Here is a 23374-nt window from a genome sequence, read left to right on the forward strand (position 1 = left end):
AAAAATATATTTGTGAATGTAGTGCATGAAGACTTAATTTTCAAACAGTTACAAAAGTATCCTGCAATATTTGTACTGTACTAATAGCACAGAAACAATGTAACTATTATATTAATAACAGTAGTCTTTAGACATACAAAAAGTAATGTCAGTGACATTTTATCATAGGGGTATTTTTTTTTGCCCCTTTTTAATATGCAATTAATACATCTGCTGATGTTCCAGAATTCTTTATTCCTATGGGAAGTGCAACTTCTGAAACCTCTAAGTTTATTTGAAAGTCAGATATCTTTTAATTATACCATGTTAATCACTCTGTAATCTGATCATGTGATTTTAACATATCAACCTCCACTTACTTTTAGAGAACAAGTCCCTTCTTTTTAATCAGTTTTTGTCCTATCTTTGATATCTTGATGTGTTCAGAAAGATCATTTTATATGGAAAACCTTACAGTGAAGCATATTATCTAGTACAAAGTTACCATTGTGTGTGAACTACATACGAGAATCATTCAACATCTATCCAAGTGATAAGAAAACTAATCACAGAAGTAAACAACACCTGGATGCTCATGTAAGAAAATAATTGAAGTATTAACATTTCAGGCCCCAGACAAGTAGATGGTACAAGAGCCATTATACTAAAATTACTGGCTCAAATCCAAACCACAAAAGTAGCCTTTCTCAAACAGGGACAAAGTTTCTATATTTGGAGCAAGATGCACAGAGTTATGCCAACAAAATGGATATTGCTCAGGTGTGGACAGCTCTCATATTTTTCAAGAACATATTATATAAGTAATACACTCATAAAAACAAAGTGTATAAAAATTAATTATTTTATTGGTAGGTGGGTAAAAATCATTTTACGCTACATGTGGCAATTTTCACAATTTGTACAGAAAGGGTTATTAACAAATTGTTAGAGTACAACAAGGACCAAAATTATGAATATATTTTCTATAACATGTTCAATAAATGCAAAGAGTTAGATTGCAATCTTTTTTATCTTTTCCCTTTACTTTTACAGTACACTTAAATGATTCAGTTACAAAATTAATCACCTTTTGTCAGAAATTTACCAAATTGTTTTTTTTTTGTCACTTTAATTGTTTGCCTATAAAGTCATCATAACAATAGCTGTTTCACCCAAGATTTCCCCAAACAGATGGATAGAGGTGGCTGATAGATTTTACTGACAAAAGAAACTATTAGTGGGTGTGCCATCTACCTTTCACAACATCTTTATTTTCATGACTACTTTGAAGAAAGCAGCTGAAGTTTACCCAACTATGACAACAGAGTACCAGTCTTTAAAGTTGCATGAGCCCATTTTGTCAACTGCAAGTCCCGAGATGCATTTTTACTCTTTAGAAATGTTGAGCTATATAATGAACCAAAATAAATTAAACTCCATATTTCAATTTAAATATTTTATTGAGTAATAATTGGACAACAGATTACAATTTCTGGAATACAAAATACAACACTAATAGATTGAAAACTTCTCTTACTGCTGACAAGTTCTCATTCTACACCCACACACCCTGACAAGTTCTCATTCTACACCCACACACCCTGACAAGTTCTCATTCTACACCCACACACCCTGACAAGTTCTCATTCTACACCCACACACCCTGACAAGTTCTCATTCTACACCCACACACCCTGACAAGTTCTGTACTTGTTTATTATTTGTATTAAGTTACTTTGGATAATTAACTCATTATTAAAAATAAAATATCATTAAATATGCATTATAAAAATCTCATGTAACATTTCTGATAATCTGGTTATGTATTAGATTAGCATAACTTGTCAGTTATTTACCATTTTGATAAAACAGTAAATGCATCAATGTATTACTGTAGAGAAAGAACAGATACAGCTACCCCATACTTATGTACAGTTGTGTCAGTTATAAAAATACATTAGAACTAGTTTCATAGAAACATAATAGTTAACATAACACCTTAATCAGTAAATTTGAAACTTTAATAAAACAAACTTCTGCATTCTTCTAAAGTAAACAAGACCTTTTTCCTTTCACATAAACTAACAGAGACATAAAGTGAACATAATTCACGTACTTAATTTCTAATTGATTTTTAGATAGCTCTGAAGTTTAACTACTCTTGAAAGTTTATCAAATTGCATTATTATTTGAAGCACATATTTTATTGTTTGTATTTGAATTTCAGTATCAGTAAATGTCTAGAAATATGCCATACTTTCTCACCACTAATGATATATTAACATGATAGTAACATTAATGTAAGACAAAACTACATCCTCTAGGTTTACCTATCATTATTAGTTTTATACTTGAAGTTAATGTTAGGTGAACATAGTTTCATTTCTATTTAGAAATTTTGGGCTGTATAATGAACCATAAAATAAATTGATTGACTATATATTTCAAACTTTCCAAATTACAAAAATACCATTGAAATAAAGGTTTCAAAACCTGTGAAGCAAAAACATTAGGGGAGTGACCATCAAAATAAGTTAGTGTTACAATCAGTGTACTTTGTTTATAAGATCAAAAGAAAATATTTTGTTAAACAAGTTGTTAAATATTCATTGATTCAAGGTTTTACTCATACAAACTGACCAGCTGTGAATTTAAAGGTTTTATTAGAAAACACATTTAGCAACATACGAATACCTACAAGTAACTGATAGAATGAAAAATAAAAGTACTGGTTCCACCCGTCACAAATATACTTTTTCTTAGATAAACTTATTCCTGATTTGACTTTACTTTATTTCCAAGACCTACTTCACATACAGATATTAAGATAAATTACCTTGTAATTTATAAAATATCCAGCTATCATTATACATGTCTAAACTTTAAACTAGTTTTCAATGAAACTTTTCCTTTAGTTACAAAACCTGAAAATTATATAGAAATTACTATTTGTAGTTAAACAAATGGCACTGGTTAATGTGAATCAGATTCACTGTAACATTATGGAATCATTACAATCACTAGATTAAACTGGTAAAAGGAAAAACAAAATGTTATGTTTGGAAAAACAGGTTTCAGGTAAGCGACTGGTTGACAATATTTCATCCAGAAATGTTAAGTGTTAGTTATTGTTAGAACTGAAAACAGTAAATATTCTACCCTCTTTTAATTACCCATAAAAGTAGTACAGGTATTTCATAAGTTACACAGCATGAAAGAAAATACAAGATATTCCTGAACTCAAGTTGTATTCTACGAGAGTTTCTCCTTTTCTTGTTCTTCTTGTAACTTGCCACTATCCAGCATTTTCTGCAGAATCCAGGAAGAAATATTCCACAAACTCTCAGGAATTTGTTCATAAAACCACCACTACCAAAAGAAAGATACTTTTGTTGAAAACAGAGCTAAAACCTAAAGTCAAAGTATATTTCATTAAAACCAAAACAATATCTCAAGCAAACCACATTATTACTGATGTGGGTTTACCTGTACCTAAACATGAAGTCCTTCTGTTGAAGATCTTGGAGTAATTCAAGCCATGGGATTGTCTGTATCCATGGCCACCCATTGTTGGTTTATTCATATTCAGGTGTTGGGGCTTACTTGGGCACACTTGTTCCATATTATGGATTACATAGTAGATTTATATAACAGACAACAGTGTAAAATGTTTAATATTTATTTCATTACGAGATGATCTGCTACTGGTCTCCCCATGTGTGTGTGTGTGTGTGTGTGTGTGTGTGTGTGTGTGTGTGTGTGTGTGTGTGTGTGTGTGTGTGTGTGTGTGTGTGTGTGTGTGTGTGTGTGTGTGTGTAAAATTATCTTCTGCTGTTGCTACAACTGGCGCTCATAGGTGGGGGCAGGGACTTATACTAACACATAGGTGGGGGTTACAAGATCCCTCTTTGCTTAGTAACCCCTTTCATATCAGAATCATTAACTTGTTTTTCAAACCATCACCAAATTCAACATGACTCCTGTACTATATATGAAGCCATTTTCCCAAAATGGTTTAGATCATTTAGTGAGGTGGGAAAAATATATGGCAGGCAGATATTAATCACAATAAACACAAATAATGCATGCAGGTTATCATAATTTGTATGGGAATAACCTTAAGTGTCATGATAAAAAGAGATCTTGGTGTAATAGCGGGTCAGTCTTAAGCCATCCAAACTTTGTTCTGTTGCTAGTGGTAGAGCAAATATTATTTTAGGTTATATTTACAGAAATATAAAATACAAGTTTAAAAAGAAGTTATAATTTCATTGTAAACCATGTTTCATGTATTGTGTTCACTTCTGGCCTTCTTACCTTAGGAAGGGCACTGAAATTTTGAAAAGGGTTCAGAGGAAGATGTCCAGGATGATGTCATATGAGGAGATGCTGAAATCTCAGTTTTCTCAAAAGTTAAGAGGGGGAAGAGTTGACTGAGGTGTTTAGTACTGGTGCAACATCATTTTCATATTTAACAGTAGAAACAGAGACAGTTTTGACAACACAGGAGTCATTTTCAATTAATAGTTATTTTTGTACTAAGGTGATTAGCTTTGGAATGAGTTGCCTTCAGATGTTGTGGAAACAGAAAATTTAAGCAAGTTTAAGGCAAAGCTTGATAGTTACATGAAAGATAAGGAATAGTTAAGAGTTTTATTTAATCATTTAGACGAGAACATGGTTCAGCAACCTCCACCTGATGAGACATGCTGCTTGAGATTTGTGCAGTTCAGTAAGGGGAATAAAACCTATACTTTTAGTATTGTAAAACTCTTAGGACATTACAGCTCTCAATGTTTTGGTCTTAGATGAAAACAAAACACAGCTCTTTGAAGATTTGCCAACCCTTAGTTTAGAGAGGATGGACCAACAAGTCCTTTTTGTCCTTAAACATTATGTTATGTAGTTTCTACAGACTTATTTTAACTGAGAGTTTAGCATGTTTTGATAAAACATTTTAAGAGCCTTAAATGAATAGCAGAAAGTTAACTACTTAATATCTCTGTAGCAATACTCCAACTAAAATTATCAGAAACTCCGAATACTCCAATATTTATCCCAACTAAGCATCACTGTAAACATTCTATGATGAAACAGAAAAAAGGCAACTTGTTTGTTTGTTACAATTTGTGGAAAAGCTACTCAAGGGTCATCAGCATTAGCTGACCCTCACGTGGAGGTGATAATATAAAGCGAATTCAGCTAGTTAACACCACACAACATCCACCCTTGGGCTAAGCTTTACCAAAAAAATGAGATTGGCCATTACATGAGGGTGATGGGACCTGATCTACAGATCCACAGCTTCCATGTCAAATATTTTAATCACCAACTCTTAAAAGATAGATAAATACTAACTTGAAGTCCATGGCTCCAATATCCGGTTGTACGACTGGTCATTCCAACAGTTCTGATAGCACTTCGAACAAATGTGGGTGCATCAGGAACAATGAATCCTGGTTTTTGAAGGAAGTTACTGAATCTTGTAAGCTTGGTGGAAACATAAGAAGGCAGTACAGTTTGAATTACAATTCCACTGGAGCTGTATTCATACGTTAAGGCTCGTGAAAACCAGTCAACATATGCCTAAGAAAAATCTCAAATATGAAATAGTAGAACAGTATACTACAAATTATAGTAGAGATCTTTACTGACAGATATTAAAAACTCTTGTTCCTTTTGTCAACAGTTTTGTATTTTGAGAAAACCAGTACATTTAGTGGTAGAACATTTGATTCATCAGTAATCAATTTTAGGAAACTGCTACATTCATACATCTCAATTCTTAAATTTCTATGATGAGACATATTCTAATAATATTCTGTACTTGAATTTTTCTATTAAAGTAATAATAACATCGAAAATGAAGACATGCAAATAGTATGTTTAAGAGTGATAATATAAACATTCAGTTACCATAATAATTGGAGAAGACCTTTTAACTAGCAGATTAATTGTATCCTGTTTCCACCGAGAATACAGACATCAGTAGCAGTGTGCATTTGATACAGAAGTTGAATACATAACAGATCTAAAACTTTATATCAAAATAAATCACTAGTGCCATGTTTGGTCATGCTCCATCCTGTAGCCACACATCTACACCATAATCCTATGGTGTAGTTTCGTTTACAAGAAACTAACGTGCAAAAACCACACCATTCCTTGCTTACTTTCCAAATGGACACTACAGTGATGTTTGTGTTTTTATTACACTAAAAATTCATAACCTAACTGCATGAAAATTGATGCAAGTTTTAGCACTATGTAGTTTTGTGCTTGAAAAAAAAAAAAAATGATGCAAAGCCATATAATGTAGTTCATATTTCCACTTGTAAATTTGTGAATTTGTTAAAATTCCTTTAAAAAACAAAACAAAGAAGAACTTCCTTTTGTCTTAGCTTTCTTTTTTAATCAGGTAAATGCAAGTTATTTTCAGTAAAATTATAGTTGTTGTGATAACACCACACATTTTCTGGTTGAAACACTCAATGAAAGTATAAAATATGAAAGATAAAACTAGATTTTAAAAATATTATTTACCAGACAGTTCCATTTAATAAATCCAATTGGATATAATTATTTTATTTCCCTCAATTATATGCATATTAGAAAAAATAAGAAAATGCCAACAGTGTTTGACAAGTGGAGACAAAATCATCATTCTATATCTACACCCATGCAGCTAAAAACAACAACCTGAACCGCTATCCTATATCTACACCCATGCAGCTAAAAACAACAACCTGAACCGCTATCCTATATCTACACCCATGCAGCTAAAACAACAACCTGAACTGCTATCCTATATCTACACCCATGCAGCTAAAAACAACAACCTGAACTGCTATCCTATATCTACACCCATGCAGCTAAAAAACAACAACCTGAACTGCTATCCTATATCTACACCCATGCAGCTAAAAAACAACAACCTGAACTGCTATCCTATATCTACACCCATGCAGCTAAAAACAACAACCTGAACCGCTATCCTATATCTACACCCATGCAGCTAAAAACAACAACCTGAACCGCTATCCTATATCTACACCCATGCAGCTAAAAACAACAACCTGAACCGCTATCCTATATCTACACCCATGCAGCTAAAACAACAACCTGAACTGCTATCCTATATCTACACCCATGCAGCTAAAAAACAACAACCTGAACTGCTATCCTATATCTACACCCATGCAGCTAAAAACAACAACCTGAACTGCTATCCTATATCTACACCCATGCAGCTAAAAAACAACAACCTGAACTGCTATCCTATATCTACACCCATGCAGCTAAAAACAACAACCTGAACTGCTATCCTATATCTACACCCATGCAGCTAAAACAACAACCTGAACTGCTATCCTATATCTACACCCATGCAGCTAAAACAACAACCTGAACCGCTATCCTATATCTACACCCATGCAGCTAAAAACAACAACCTGAACCGCTATCCTATATCTACACCCATGCAGCTAAAAACAACAACCTGAACCGCTATCCTATATCTACACCCATGCAGCTAAAAAACAACAACCTGAACTGCTATCCTATATCTACACCCATGCAGCTAAAAAACAACAACCTGAACTGCTATCCTATATCTACAACCATGCAGCTAAAAAACAACAACCTGAACTGCTATCCTATATCTACACCCATGCAGCTAAAAAACAAACAACCTGAACTGCTATCCTATATCTACACCCATGCAGCTAAAAAACAACAACCTGAACTGCTATCCTATATCTACACCCATGCAGCTAAAACAACAACCTGAACTGCTATCCTATATCTACACCCATGCAGCTAAAACAACAACCTGAACCGCTATCCTATATCTACACCCATGCAGCTAAAAACAACAACCTGAACCGCTATCCTATATCTACACCCATGCAGCTAAAAACAACAACCTGAACCGCTATCCTATATCTACACCCATGCAGCTAAAAACAACAACCTGAACCGCTATCCTATATCTACACCCATGCAGCTAAAACAACAACCTGAACTGCTATCCTATATCTACACCCATGCAGCTAAAAAACAACAACCTGAACTGCTATCCTATATCTACACCCATGCAGCTAAAAACAACAACCTGAACTGCTATCCTATATCTACACCCATGCAGCTAAAACAACAACCTGAACCGCTATCCTATATCTACACCCATGCAGCTAAAAACAACAACCTGAACCGCTATCCTATATCTACACCCATGCAGCTAAAAACAACAACCTGAACCGCTATCCTATATCTACACCCATGCAGCTAAAAACAACAACCTGAACCGCTATCCTATATCTACACTCATGCAGCTAAAAACAACAACCTGAACCACTATCCTATATCTACACTCATGCAGCTAAAAACAACAACCTGAACCACTATCCTATATCTACACTCATGCAGCTAAAAACAACAACCTGAACCACTATCCTATATCTACACTCATGCAGCTAAAAACAACAACCTGAACCACTATCCTATATCTACACTCATGCAGCTAAAAACAACAACCTGAACCACTATCCTATATCTACACTCATGCAGCTAAAAACAACAACCTGAACCACTATCCTATATCTACACTCATGCAGCTAAAAACAACAACCTGAACCACTATCCTATATCTACACTCATATAATTTTTTAAAGCTATTTTTTGGACGTGTACAGTTTCTCTCTCACTAATTTGTTTTCAATAACTAAGGAGATCTTTTACTTGTACATGTTGCTTGAGTAATAATAAACTAATATAAAATGAAAGGATTTTGTCACAGGGATAACTTCCCTTCACAGAGTTCCTAGTTTTATGCACTCACTAACATTGAACATCCTTAAGTCATCTTCTAACGTACAAATATTTATGCAGTTTTAAAACAAATACAACCAAGATTATTGCAAATCCAAATACAAAAGTGAACTATAAAAAACCCCAGATTTTTGGTCTGTTCTACTTTAATAAACTGTATCATAATCCTGTTCTCCACTAGGAGTAGTTGTTAAAAGTCGTACATTACAGCTTTAGTAAGCCTAGCCAGTGTTAAGCACATCACAACGATCATTACAGCTTTAGTAAGCCTCGACAGTGTTAAGTACATCACAATGATGGAGAAAAATAATCTTTTCTGTCTAATTTATTTTTATCTATTGCTTTACACAGAATTTTTGAAATACTTGATAAGATAGTCATACAAGATAAATATAAACATAGCAATAGGATGGGAATTGAAGTTCAATCACGAACAACAAGACAATGGCAGCAACACATGCTTGTTGAACAACAAATTTAATTATTGAACATTTCAGAGTTAAGATATTCCATCTTCAGCAAGCTACACTGAGCATGGTAGATTATTAGGTAGACATTCTGTAAAGTTTAAAACACTGTAAAAATTAACTTTTTCCAAATTATGTTTTAAAAGAATCAAACAGCACAGAATAAAGCAAAGTTATTATACAAGTATTTAGGGCAGAATTAATTGCAAAGTTGTGTTACTTAACTCTGGAAGTTTAAAGTAATATAGATATTCATTCTTTAAAGGTTCAACAGCTCATGATTCACATAAGATGATTTTAAAATTCCTTATCAAGATGAGGTTAGTGTTTTCACTATGAGCAAACTGTGGATCCTGCTTGATTTATAGTTTTTCCCCACACTTTTGCATGCTCAAGTGTAACTGGTATATAGTTTTGTCAATACAAGTGGTATTACAACCAATAAGTATTTATATACAATCCTGGAGCACATGGGGTGTAACATATTTCCACCTAAATGTATTTTGCACTTTGAATGGTAATCTAAATATCGGTTGTACTTAACCTTGTCGATAAAATGTTTTAATCAATCTAACAATGAGTAACTTCACTATAAAGAATGATCAGTCTTACTGGGTATTTATCAACGTTGTACATTTTGTATTGTTTTTGGGAGGGGTGTAGTCATTGTTTATTAAAATGATTCTGGTATGAACAATGTTGTAGTCAGAACAAATGTTGGAAGCTCTATTGAGAACACTGAGAATAAAAAGTTGTACAAGGTTATGATTTGAAACAGAACTGTTGAATCAAGTATTGAAGTCTCTAGATGTTAATTTTACAATAAAAACAGATGTTTAAGTAGTTATCTAATCTGTTGACTTAAAGAAAAGGTCCTTTACAGATTTTTTTTTCAGTTTTAAGTGAAATTAATGTTAGCACGTTTTATTTTAATAATCTAAAAACTGTTTGATGCAAGTAGAGATTCTAAACAGTAAATGCATCATCAACATACCTTCTATATAATGCCAGTCTGTGGTCAGTAGGACAGGTGCCTAACAAGGCATTGTGACAAAATATGTTTGCAAGAGTCAGCCTTAATGATGCCCTTAGTGGCATGCCATTTACTTGGTCACATAGCTAGCCATTGAAGAGAAAGTGATTGTTCTTGAGGGCAAGTTTAAGTAATTCTTTGAAGTGTTGGCAATTACAGTTTGTACAGGTTTCATTTTGGAGGGAAGAAGTTTATTTATGGTTATTCACAAACAGTCCACTATACAAATAAAGATTCATTGCTAAAACTAGCAAATATGTTTTGACCAGTGTTAATTTTAAAAGCTTCTTCAGCAAAGGAAAAGGAATATTTAACTCTACACTCATTGGAAGCGAGTAAATTTAAGATAGGAATGGAAAAAAAATTAGCCAATTTATAGGTATGGAAACCAATGTTCGATCAAATAGGTCTTAAAAAAATATGATCTTTGTGAACTTCAGATAACCCATACACAAGACCTGGATGAGAGCCTGAAGGGTAAATGTCTTCAAGAATATTTTCAGATATGTTTATGATGTTTGTAATTTAATGTTCATTGTATTTTTTCCTTGATGTTTTATTGTGGATTTTAGCCAATCAACATTAAGATCTTTGAATTTTGTTCATGTAATTTGGTTAAGTACAACTTCCTTTATCAGGTTTGGTGACAATGTGAAAGGGCTTTGCTTACAGGGAATAGCTGTTGGGCCTGCATAGGAGGTCAAAGTTTAAACATCTTTTACTTTAAAAAAAAAAAAAAAAAAAAAAAAAAAAAAAAATTTGAACCTTTATATGCCAGTCTTTGGGTATTTTAAAATAAAAGAATTGTTAACATAGAATTAGAATTTTTACTTAATAGTAAAATTTATGCATTCACTTAACCCTGAAGTCCATCAGACCAGATAGGGTTGTCTTCTGGTATACAAGAAGAAAATTTCCCACTTGTTTTAACAGTCCATTTCACACAGAAATCTACAAGTTCTGTGTCCAGCAACTCGACCAGAATGTCTTTGTATAAAATAGTAAGAATAACATTTCAGTCTTTAGTCTCAAGGTATGCAATGGTCGAACGATTACATCTTGAATACAACTTAAATGTCATTTTTCCAGGTGGAGTTTCTTCATGAGCATGTTCTGCACTATTGTCTGGGGCATGTGGATAGCTTTTGTCTTGTTACATTATTAAAATACCCTTTGTAACTTGTGGACTCTTACCTGCTAAATGATGTTGCACTTTGTTTACTAATACTAGGGTATGACTTGTTGCAGGTCTCTCTCTGGATAGTCCTGATCACCCAAAGTTGATCCTTATTCATTTTTTTCAGCACCATTAAGTATAAGGGATATCACCATCTTTGAAATTATAAATCCATGATCTGAACATATTTCTGATCCGAGTATGAAGGTTTTATATTGGGAAGCACTCTTATGAAACCCTTCCCATATGTGATCATTGTTTGGTAACATCACCCTACACACAAAACTAAACAGTCAAAATGTAGTTATGATACATGTTGTTCCACAATGACCTCATATCAGCCATGGTTGTCAAATAATTTACTGAGTTACATGTTCAAACTGTAACATTACAATGTTCTTTCTCCTTGGTTTGATGTCACACACAGACTGATAACAGTATTCTTTACTGGAGCTGTATTGTGATACAGAAAGTTTTGATTACCAAAGAAAAAGGCTAGATTAAAAATATGAAATTTTCTGATAATATACCTGTTTATATAAAAGTTCTCTCCACAACAAGGTACTGATAAAAAATAGTGTACCAGGATGTTAAAAAACTTGCCCCGACTTGAATTCAAATTCATAACGTGAAGTCAGTGCTCTAGACAACTAAGTCACCAAAACCCAAGTTTCAATAAAAGAATTCACCTGCCCTGACCTTTAAAATACACTACCATCATACATCACACCATGTCACTTCCTGAAACATCTCTAACCAATATGAAACAGCAGAATACAGTTTCACACTTTTCTATGTTGCATAAAGTACTGTAACAGAATGCATCTACATTAATACCAAGGCTTACTATATTACTTTTCCGATACATACACTTGTATAAAACAAGCATACACATATTCACAGGTAATATAGAAGATAAGAGTGGAAAATTCACACCTTTGAAGCTGAGTATGCTGCCATCAGTGGAAGAGGATAGAAGGATGAAGTGGATGACATGTTGATGACAAGACCTCTCCTCCTTAAAGATAAACATTGTAAGAAACCTCTGCAAACACACATCTTGTTTGTATATTTATTAAAAAAGCAACACTTGATGCTCTGTTTATGCAATATAATTAGGATAACACTCCTTTCCAATTAACCCTTTTACAACAGGTCGTGGGTCAAAAGCCATACCATTACATTTGTTAATTTGCATTCAAAATTTTATTAAACTATTTTATAAATTTATGTCAATAAGTCTAGAATCAAATTGTAGATAATTCAAACTTTAATACTACATACAAGTTAATTTCTTAAAAATAAAAGTAAATATTAAAAGAACACATCCAAATATAGATTTTAGCGAGTTGCTTGGTATGATGAATACACCGCTGTTTAAAATTTGATGTAAAAATATTAAGTATAGTTTCATACAAATTAGGAACTCAATTTACTAATAACAAGCTAGAATAAAAGACAAGAACTTCATATATTATTACTTTGACGAGATACAGCTTATGTACTGAATGAGACGAGGTGGCCCTGTTCATCTCTTTCCATTTTGGAAATGATCCCTTATACATACTTCAATATATGATATGAATAACCAATTGATAGCTTAGAACATCCTCCTAGTGATTTTCTCAACCATTTTAATCTGTAAAAAGGCTACCACATTTTTTCTAATTAAGATTTCATGAAGGTAGGTTGTTTCCTTAGTCTACTACAAGTTTCATATTTTTTAAAATCTAAATACATTTTAATTACAATGCTTAATAAGTTATAATAGAAAGCTATATATAGTATCAGTATTAAATAACCACAAAATCATAAATAATCTAACTGTATACATAAAACTTTAATACATACTGTTTGATATCCTTCACACGAAAAAATTTTAAAAAGGCTTAGCAAACTGTGTCCAGCAGCAACAAAGTTCACAGTGATAAAAGAATTGTTTACTTTTTGAATTGTTGCATTTTTAAAGAAAAATAAGTTTACTAATTTATATTCAAAGAGTAATAAGCTATTTGCATATAGGCTACATATATTTAATGTATATAATAATTTAAAATGTGACTATATTACAAAATACTAGTCCACTAAAAACACAGAAGACTAAAGGTAAGTTTTATATTATTGGATATGTGATGCGTGCACATCAACCGTTCAGTGTAATTTATGTAATGTCAGCAAAGCCAATAAAAGTACATAATGTTACGAGACTTAAAAAAATACAAATGTTTAATATAAGTTGTTTGTTATAATACATTAGTCATTCTAGCATGAAAAAGTAATTTATTATTTCCTAATTTGTTTAAGATGGTTACACGGTTGGTTAACAGATTCCACATAAAAGTATAGAAAATAACAAAACAAAGTATTACTGAAAACAAATGTTTGAAAGGTATTTAGGAAGTTTTAAAGATTGCAGGAATAATAGTTGAGATTTTTTGGGACAAAGAATAGTTTTGTTTTAATCATAACACAAAATCACTTTGCACTAATACTAATGAAAAACTCAATATTTGCACAAAACAAATCTTTAAAAATATTTCATTAAAAATCTGATTTTGTGCATATAAAACAGTTGTAATCATTACTAAAAGTGTACCAGATTTTGTGAAGATACACATGTATCTAAAGTTATAGCACAAATACTTAGTGTGCAAATGTGTAGATGAACTCTTGTATAGAGCCTGTTGTGAAAGGGTTGATTTGAAAGTTAAGTTCTCCTGTTAGCTTTTATCACAAAGTTAGAGCTTAGAAAATCTGTTACCAGTTATATCTAATACTTTATCATCAGTTGAAAAAAATGTTAAGTTTTCACACGTACACAAAATAATAGCAGTAGTCATTAGGTGAAGTTAGTTTAAATATGCAAAATTATAAAACTTTAAATTAGCAGTTGGTGGCATATGTTACCTGGAACTTAAAAAACAAGACTTAGTGGTCTTAACTACTAGTTATAAGTAACTCAACTGATAAGCTAAAGCAATACCTAACACATCACATATCTACTTTATTAACCTTTTAATGTGGAGATAACAGACAGTGATTATATTAAACTTACCTCTTGACCATATCGGGCAGAATTAGATAAGTCATCATAGTTACCGACATCATATTGACAGTTATACATTGCCAAATTTTCTAAATAAAAATAGAACATCTTATTACTTAAAACCATTTCTCCCTGATTTGGTTGTTTTTAATCTTTCAACAGTTACATTATAGCTAGAAGTGAAATATGATCTTCCATTCTGTTAAACATTAGCTGTTCTATGTTTGTACAATGTGACAAACTTTACTAATTAGGTAATGAAAAAGAAAGCATTTAATTAAAAATACAACTATATCTAAAAGAACATTAGAAAATACTAATACCAGTATGAATTAGGTAAACAAAGAGAAAAATGTTAGTAATACAAGTTTACTGTGGTATTGGTAAAAAAAAATAAGTCGTTTGTACATACACAAACTTAAGTAAAAAATAAGTCGTTTGTACATACACAAACTTAAGTAAAAAATAAGTCGTTTGTACATACACAAACTTAAGTAAAAAATAAGTCGTTTGTACATACACAAACTTAAGTAAAAAATAAGTCGTTTGTACATACACAAACTTAAGTAAAAAATAAGTCGTTTGTACATACACAAACTTAAGTAAAAAATAAGTCGTTTGTACATACACAAACTTAAGTGCTTATTAATTTATGAGAATCATTTCACAAAATTTATTACATCATCACAATACCAATACAGCAAGAGAAAAACTGTTAACTCACTGTTTCAGGAACTTCAAGAAACAAGCTTGGGTAGTCATACATCACTCCTACATTGTTGACTGTTGTTTAAAACAAAAAACACACAGCTGGTTATGTTGAAAATAAACAGCCACATACTGATGTTAGTACAGTTAGGTAACAAGTTTCTCAGTAATCTGTTTATGTATTATTTGGTTAATAAATGGGGTAGTATTTATTTTGTCTGTAGATTTATGTACACTTAGCTAAAGAAGTTTCAGAAATGTGGTACATCAGAAAATAAGGACGTATAGAAGGCTGTATAAAGTAACAACTGGTTCTGTACATCTTAAATTACTTTATTTACAAACAAGAAGTTTTAGAAATTTAGAAGTTAATTTTAATTTTCAGTATAAAAACAGTTACCTAATTGGTTTCTAATACTTCAGAGGATACAAAGTAGAATTCAATACACTGATGAAAAAACAGTAAAGTACAGTCACAAGAAGTTGTACATGTCCATATAAGGTTTAGTTATAGATAATTAGATAACTTTCATAGTATGAATGGAATTTCAGACATTGTCAAAAGTTGATGATTATATAAGCATTTTGATAAAAGTAGGGTCTTTTGTTTTGTTATTTATAAAATGGATATTTTTTTTTCTTTTGTTGCATTTTGCACAAGACAACTTTAGAGCTGTCAACACTAACCATCCCTGATTTATCATAGACTAGAGCAAAACCATCAACTTTTAATTTTTAAATTACTGTAATCAAATGTAGCAAAGGGTAGGTGGTGGTTCCTAAACACCAGTCAACTACCAGGTCTGCACATCAAAAATCATGTAAATCATTCAGTACTTACATTCTACTACGGAAAATATAATAACTGTGTAATGTAATATATCTTTCCTGTTACAACAACAAGTGCTGTGAACAATATTAATTTCACACTGAAACTGCAAGTTGCTCTTCTGTACACACTGTTAACACCAAAATATCATTACTGGTGTCTTAAGGAATATTGTAGTATGTATTCTGACAACCACGTTGCTTCTTTGTCTCCAATGATAGTTAAGCCTACTTTGTAGCCAGAAATACGTACAGCACCACTTTCAGTGATCCTTCTTGTGACCCTACAACTAAATCAAACCGAGACACGTAAATCATGAAAATGTCCAAGACGGTCAAAAAGGATGAAGAGGACACCAGTCCAAAGGTTTCTAAAAAGTTATGGACAATCAATTTCAAGAGAGCTACAAAGTTGGGGTAGCAATAATCATGGAGCTGTCAAGGTAGCCAAGGAAAACAACTTTGCTAAATATCAGCAGGTAGTCATGAAATGTTTATTGTGGCCACTAGATCCAGACTACAGCTTATATCAACCCTTCTACATCAGCAACATACAATAATGAAACATAGTAAAATATACATAGTATTTACTTAAACATTAGAACTATAAATAAAGTTTTACATCAAACAGGACAGATGTTGAAGTCTGATAACACTAAAGTTGCTGTGTTAGTTCAACAAAACTTTAGAAGCACAAAAAAATTAAACTTAAAATAATTACCTAAAATTCCTATTTCTTTGTCTCCCAGTTGCTCCTTTATATTTAAATAGAGGTCCCTGGTACCTTCTGTGAAGTCAGCTTGGATGATGCTGGTGACAATACCAAAATCTTTCTCTAGAAGACAATGAACTATCAATGTGAATACTTAGGAAATGAAAGATTTAGAGAAAGTCTCCTATAAACAAAGACTCAGTTTTTGTGACAAACTACGTTTATCTACTTAGAAGTTTGGGTAAGTATAAAGCAGTTGTAATAGTACTAACAAACAAATGATAATTTAGCAAAAATGAAAAAAAGCATCTATTTAGTGAATAATGAATTAAATAATTTATCTGAAGCAGGAAGGATCTACTTCTGTAACAGGTTAATGTAACACCTGAATAAGAAATCTCTACACTGTTTTTCATGGTTCTAAGTTATGGTGGAAACTAAAATGCTTTAACAAAGAACAACTAAGGTAACAAGTGACATTCTAACATTACCAATTACAAAACCTACTATATCATACAACTTACTCTAACATTACCAATTACAAAGCCTACTATATCATACAACTTACTCTAACATTACCAATTACAAAGCCTACTATATCATACAACTTACTCTAACATTACCAATTACAAAGCCTACTATATCATACAACTTACTCTAACATTACCAATTACAAAGCCTACTATATCATACAACTTACTCTAACATTACCAATTACAAAGCCTACTATATCATACAACTTACTCTAACATTACCAATTACAAAGCCTACTATATCATACAACTTACTCTAACATTACCAATTACAAAGCCTACTATATCAAACAACTTACTCTAACATTACCAATTACAAAACCTACTATATCATACAACTTACTCTAACATTACCAATTACAAAGCCTACTATATCATACAACTTACTCTAACATTACCAATTACAAAACCTACTATATCATACAACTTACTCTAACATTACCAATTACAAAGCCTACTATATCAAACAACTTACTCTAACATTACCAATTACAAAACCTACTATATCAAACAACTTACTCTAACATTACCAATTACAAAACCTACTATATCATACAACTTACTCTAACATTACCAATTACAAAACCTACTATATCATACAACTTACTCTAACATTACTAATTACAAAACCTACTATATCATACAACTTACTCTAACATTACCAATTACAAAACCTACTATATCATACAACTTACTCTAACATTACCAATTACAAAGCCTACTATATCATACAACTTACTCTAACATTACCAATTACAAAACCTACTATATCATACAACTTACTCTAACATTACCAATTACAAAGCCTACTATATCATACAACTTACTCTAACATTACCAATTACAAAGCCTACTATATCATACAACTTACTCTAACATTACCAATTACAAAGCCTACTATATCATACAACTTACTCTAACATTACCAATTACAAAGCCTACTATATCAAACAACTTACCAAGTTCCTCTGCCACAAGCTTTAACTTATCCAAGCTTCGACTAATGATGACAATATTCAATCCATGACGAGCAAGTTCCCTACAATATTCTTTTCCAATGCCATCAGTACCACCAGTGACCACTGATAAGGACATAAAGATACGTAAATCTACCACATCCTGCTTAAATTACAATGTTCTGACCAAAGTACCATTGTTCGTACATCTTGTATAACTAATGCTGGTATTTACAACAAGGAACAAGGTTAAAGTCAACACTGAATTTCTGAATATTTTAAAAACAAAAGTAATATACTAACAGAAGATTACTTCTGTAACTTGGTGGGTTGAAGTTCTATCCTCTCTATTCTCAATCTTTTGTTTTTCATAGCTATACCACATAATTCGTTTCTTTACAGCAGAACACTGACAAAGACTCCCCACAGTTATACTTTCATCTCGCCTTACTAGTGCAGATAAATATTTTGTCAGTAGAATTGTGCTGGATTCGATGTACAAGTCTGACCCGAGAGGTGGTTAGCTCTTGTGTAGCTTTACTCTGTATGTCTTGGCACATATCCAGTAGATGGTTTTAACATGAAGCTGTTAACTGTCAGCCACATGAGGACCAACTATTCTGAATTTTATATAGCACTGCTTGCAAGTCAGTCAGAGATGTGTTGGTGATGACAACTATATACTAATGTTTATGGCTTCCTCTAGTTCAGAGGACCACTTGCCATCTGGAGTTCAAGCTTCATCTTGTTCCATTAGTTCACAGAATCCACATTTAGCTACAACCCTTTGTCATGTGGAAACCACCTACAAAAACAAATGTCCACCATGCTACGTTACACTAGGGTTTTTCTTGTTTCACTGGAGTTCAATCTCTGCATCTTTTGTCAATACTGATTGGCACTAGATAAGTATTACACATAGGGATATCTGACAGTGATGAAGTACCTTCATCTACCTAAACAATCCCAACATTGAGTAGTGGCTACAGTCATTGTACGATACAGTTTTAAGGGGTATGGGCTCAATGTTTGTATCTAGGGTCTCAGGCTGAACAACATGAGATGACTTTTGTTCATATACTGTTAGCATTCTGTTACAACTGTTTCCAGGGTGTTATAGGGCCTTTATGGAGATAAAGGAACTTCATCCTACAACGTGTGTGTGTGTGTGTGTGTGTGTGTGTGTGTGTGTGTGTGTGTGTGTGTGTGTGTGTGTGTGTGTGTGTGTGCCACTTAATGTATCAGAAAGGATATTATAGGAAAAGATATTTAATCTTAACACTAATGATGTTAGGGTTAGAAGTATGTTTGAGTAATAGTTTACACTAAGCTAATAATTGTAGGGTTAAAAGTATCAGCATTCACATCAGATATTTACAATGAGCTTACTGAAGACATGAGAAGTGCACTTCTTAAACTTAGGAAAACATACAAAAACAATGCAAAATAATTCAGACTAAATGGTAATGAAAGACTAATGTGACAATGGTGCTGCAAATTGTTGTGGTAAAAATCAAAACATTGAAGTTTTAGAGTTAAAATCTGATATGGTAGATCTTTTCACGATTTTCTTTCTAGCAGTTTAAATAAAAGTTGAAAGTTTCTGATCATGACATACATTTACCAGTCCAAGTTTGAAACCACAATAGCTGTAAACTGTACAACTTAGCAAACTGATGATGTAGTTCAGTTCTTTAGTCAAAAGTTGTAGTTTTTTTATAAAAAGTTTAGTTAATTAAACAGATGTTCACAGCATGCTATCGGACTACTAGGACCTCCAATCAATATAGCAGCTCTCACAGTCTTATGTCATGCAGAAAATAATTCATTAAATGCAAGTTAGATCACAAGTTTGTCAAAAGTGTACTTGCTATTTTAAATGTTAATTATTAACATTCGGTTTTGTAATTTAATTCAAAATGCTGATTTAGTTTCTCAGTTACAAACATTTGGTGTCTATATATAACAGTATAGTTATGTTTTTGTGCATGTAACCTCACTAATTTAGGCCAACTTAACTTAGTGGAGGTACAAGAATGACCCAGGTGAAATATTTACCTGTGGTCTTGTCTGTGTATACAAACAACAGCTGGACAAAAAGATACAATTAATAACATACTCAAATTCAAAAATACATTTATTTCTTGATAAGAAAGAGAGGACTAGTAGCAGGTGTCATGGTGTGGACCAACAAGTCTTCACAAAACTAATTTTACAGGCATCTTCCAGCATCAAAATTATGTCACACGTCAAGTGTGAAGAACTGATTTTCCTGCAGGATCAGTGACAGAATTCAACAGTATTCACCACATGTGGTATGCACACACATTTTTAGCAGTAAAGCTGAAACCTTAGGAAAATCAAAAACTTACTTTACTTGTAGACTCAGTACTGTGATTCATCAGATGTAAAAATGCATTGGTTAAAAACACAAAACAATGCATACAAGTACCCTTACATGTATAAAGGTAGCCTGGTGTGTTTCTTAAAGGAACAAACAAGTTCTGATAGAATTATACACACACAAAACATTTCATTGCAATAACATCCACGTTCTAAAGAGAATAATCCAAGTCAACAGCAAAATCAAGTGTTTTCCTTCATCTTTTATTCTGAAAGAATGCAAGTTTTTGTCATAACTAATGGAGGTTGAGAATATTGTTATTGTAACCAAAATATTTCATGGATTTGCACTATAAAAATGTATCTTTTGATAGATTTGTTTATCAGACTGGAATACTAAAAATTAAACAGTTCTAGTTTACAATAAGCACAAAAAACGCAAAAAACAAACAACTGATTACTACATTAACTGTAGCTGTTCTGGTGAATAACAAAATGTCACACAACTTCCAGATATGATTACTGGACTTGTTTTAATTCAACTAATTTACTAAACAAACAATAACCATTAATTGATGGCTACAAAATAAAATAATTTAAAAAAGTATTTCAGTAATATGAATCCTATCTAAAGTTTTTATCCAATTACTTCAAGACAGAACCAGACTATATAATTCAGAGTAATGGTTTCGATTTAATTAAAAGAAGTAATTACTTTAACATAAAAAACAAAACCATACATCAATCACACTGATGACAAGCAAAGTGAATATGAACTATAACTTGGACGTGGCGCACTGACGTTTGTTAATTAGGTCATGTACCGACCTCGGTACGTATTTACTCGGTAACAATACTAACTACTGGGTAACATTGCCCATGTCAAGATTCTATTATTATTTTCTTCTATTTTGCCACGAAATTTTCATTTATTTCAAAATCGCCCAAAATTTAATTTGGTCTCAATGATTTTTAAAATGGACTTTTAATTTTCCAGGTTTGCAGGTGAACTAACAATAATACAACACAAGAAAACTAAAACAGACTGCTGTTAGAAATGGAAAGCATTGATTCGTCAGCTTCGTAGGCTCGTCAACAACGATACAACCAATAACATTTACTTTGGTGTGATTTACCGAATATTAGCCAGAACGACTTGAACTTCTAGGAAGTTTGGCCATCTTACGACCAGGAAGATTAATTATCGCAAAATATATTTGCTAAATAGAAGGATAATGACCGTAGAACATGATAAAGCACGAGAATAAAACTTCACACACTGTAATGAGAATGAAATTACATCCAATGAAAAATCGAATGGCATGTTATAATACGTAGATACACTATGGTATAGGCCTATGTTATTCGCGAGACCTATTTGGAATTAGTGTTGACTTACCTGCCCATTTTCCAAACTTCTTGAAATATTGTAGACGCATAAAGGAGAAGCAATAAGTAAACAAACCCTGAAATAAATTCCAGACAATAGAAATGATAACTTTGCCAATAAAGAGTGAACCAACTATTGCTAAAATTCCTTCATAGCCTTCTATGTGGTGGAGTACCTCACGAATAAAACACGAATCTTCGTAACTTCTACCCATATCTCCTCTTCAAAAACTCACTTACGATACAACTCCTGCTTCATGAACTTATAGTTTTCCTTGTCCAACGCTTTCTGATTGGTTGCAGATATATATTTGGCACGTGACATAAACAGGAGTTGTTTATTTATTTATATTTAGTCTTTTGGTAGTTTTGTAACTTACAAGGAAAAAGCAATTATTTTTTAAAATTATATTTAGTAAATTTAATTTGTCATGTAATATATTGATACGGACAAAGGTATTGCCAGTTTATGACTACTTCCGTTTTATTCACCTGAGGTTATTTGTGATAGGATGTACGTGTAAAAGGAGGAAAAGTGTGTGTGTTTTCTCATTAGCAAAGCTACATCGGGCTATCTGCTGAGTCCACCGAGTGGAAAATAAGGCAGAGTTTATTAACATGAGATCAGCCCTTCTTCTGAAGAATATAATGATAATAAAAAATACATATCACGTTATATGTAACACAGTCTACAAAAATATCATTACAATTAATTCCACGCTATAGCTAATGAAAAAAACAACAACAACAAAAAAAACAGAGACACAAAATAAACATTTTATTTTTACCATTTTATTCACGTTGTATCGCCGAGATATAAGTTTTAGTTTTTCATATTTTAAATATTTACAGGTATGGTGTATCATAATTTCACGGTTTAATTGCTAATGAGTATAACATATATGTTATTTAAAAATTATATATATATATCTGTACAGGGAGTAGAGCATTAAAGTTAACCCCCTCCGAAAATGTATATAATTTTTTATATCTCTTATAAGGTAACAGAAAAATGTGTAAAACTATATGTTTTTCGAACACACTCGACAAGATCTCAAATCCTAATTTTAACATTGGATTTAGTTAATAGCTGAACTTTTCCTGATTTCCAGTCATTAAAAGATATCTTAGAAAAAAGGGAACGGATATGGAAATATCACTTAATATCAATGCGACTGAAACTTTGTGTGCTGAGTTAAACCTATTAACGAAAGATGACAAGCTAAACACTGAAGATGAACTTTTTGAAGTACTGAAAGAAGGACGGCGCTTAGTCACTGATGAATATCTGGAGAAACTCATTGAATGCATGATGTGAGGTAGGACTGAAATACAGGAGAAATAAAATATTAACTTGTGAAACTGGTTTGCGTT

At 32.3% G+C, this 23374-nt stretch overlaps 1 protein-coding gene across 3 annotated transcripts in view; it reads right to left on the bottom strand.

Annotated features, from left to right (window-relative positions):
- Positions 1 to 1639: 1639 nt before the first annotated feature.
- The window catches only part of LOC143232069 (inactive hydroxysteroid dehydrogenase-like protein 1), a 31027-nt gene continuing 9292 nt past the window's right edge, over positions 1640 to 23374 (bottom strand). The window contains exons 1-8 of one of the 3 annotated variants that reach the window (XM_076467113.1): positions 22011 to 22286; positions 18272 to 18394; positions 16789 to 16902; positions 15256 to 15314; positions 14541 to 14620; positions 12422 to 12503; positions 5338 to 5565; positions 1640 to 3348 (exon numbers count right to left, since the gene is read on the bottom strand). In XM_076467113.1, coding sequence (XP_076323228.1) covers positions 3232 to 3348; positions 5338 to 5565; positions 12422 to 12503; positions 14541 to 14620; positions 15256 to 15314; positions 16789 to 16902; positions 18272 to 18394; positions 22011 to 22215 — 1008 coding nt within the window. In that variant the 5' untranslated portion in view covers positions 22216 to 22286 and the 3' untranslated portion in view covers positions 1640 to 3231. Of the gene's footprint in view, positions 3349 to 5337; positions 5566 to 12421; positions 12504 to 14540; positions 14621 to 15255; positions 15315 to 16788; positions 16903 to 18271; positions 18395 to 22010; positions 22290 to 23374 lie in introns of those variants that run through there. The other 2 variants (XM_076467131.1, XM_076467122.1) reach the window with 2 other exon arrangements.

Source organism: Tachypleus tridentatus, chromosome 1 (assembly GCF_004210375.1).
Source record: "Tachypleus tridentatus isolate NWPU-2018 chromosome 1, ASM421037v1, whole genome shotgun sequence".
Taxonomy (NCBI): Eukaryota; Metazoa; Arthropoda; class Merostomata; order Xiphosura; family Limulidae; genus Tachypleus; species Tachypleus tridentatus.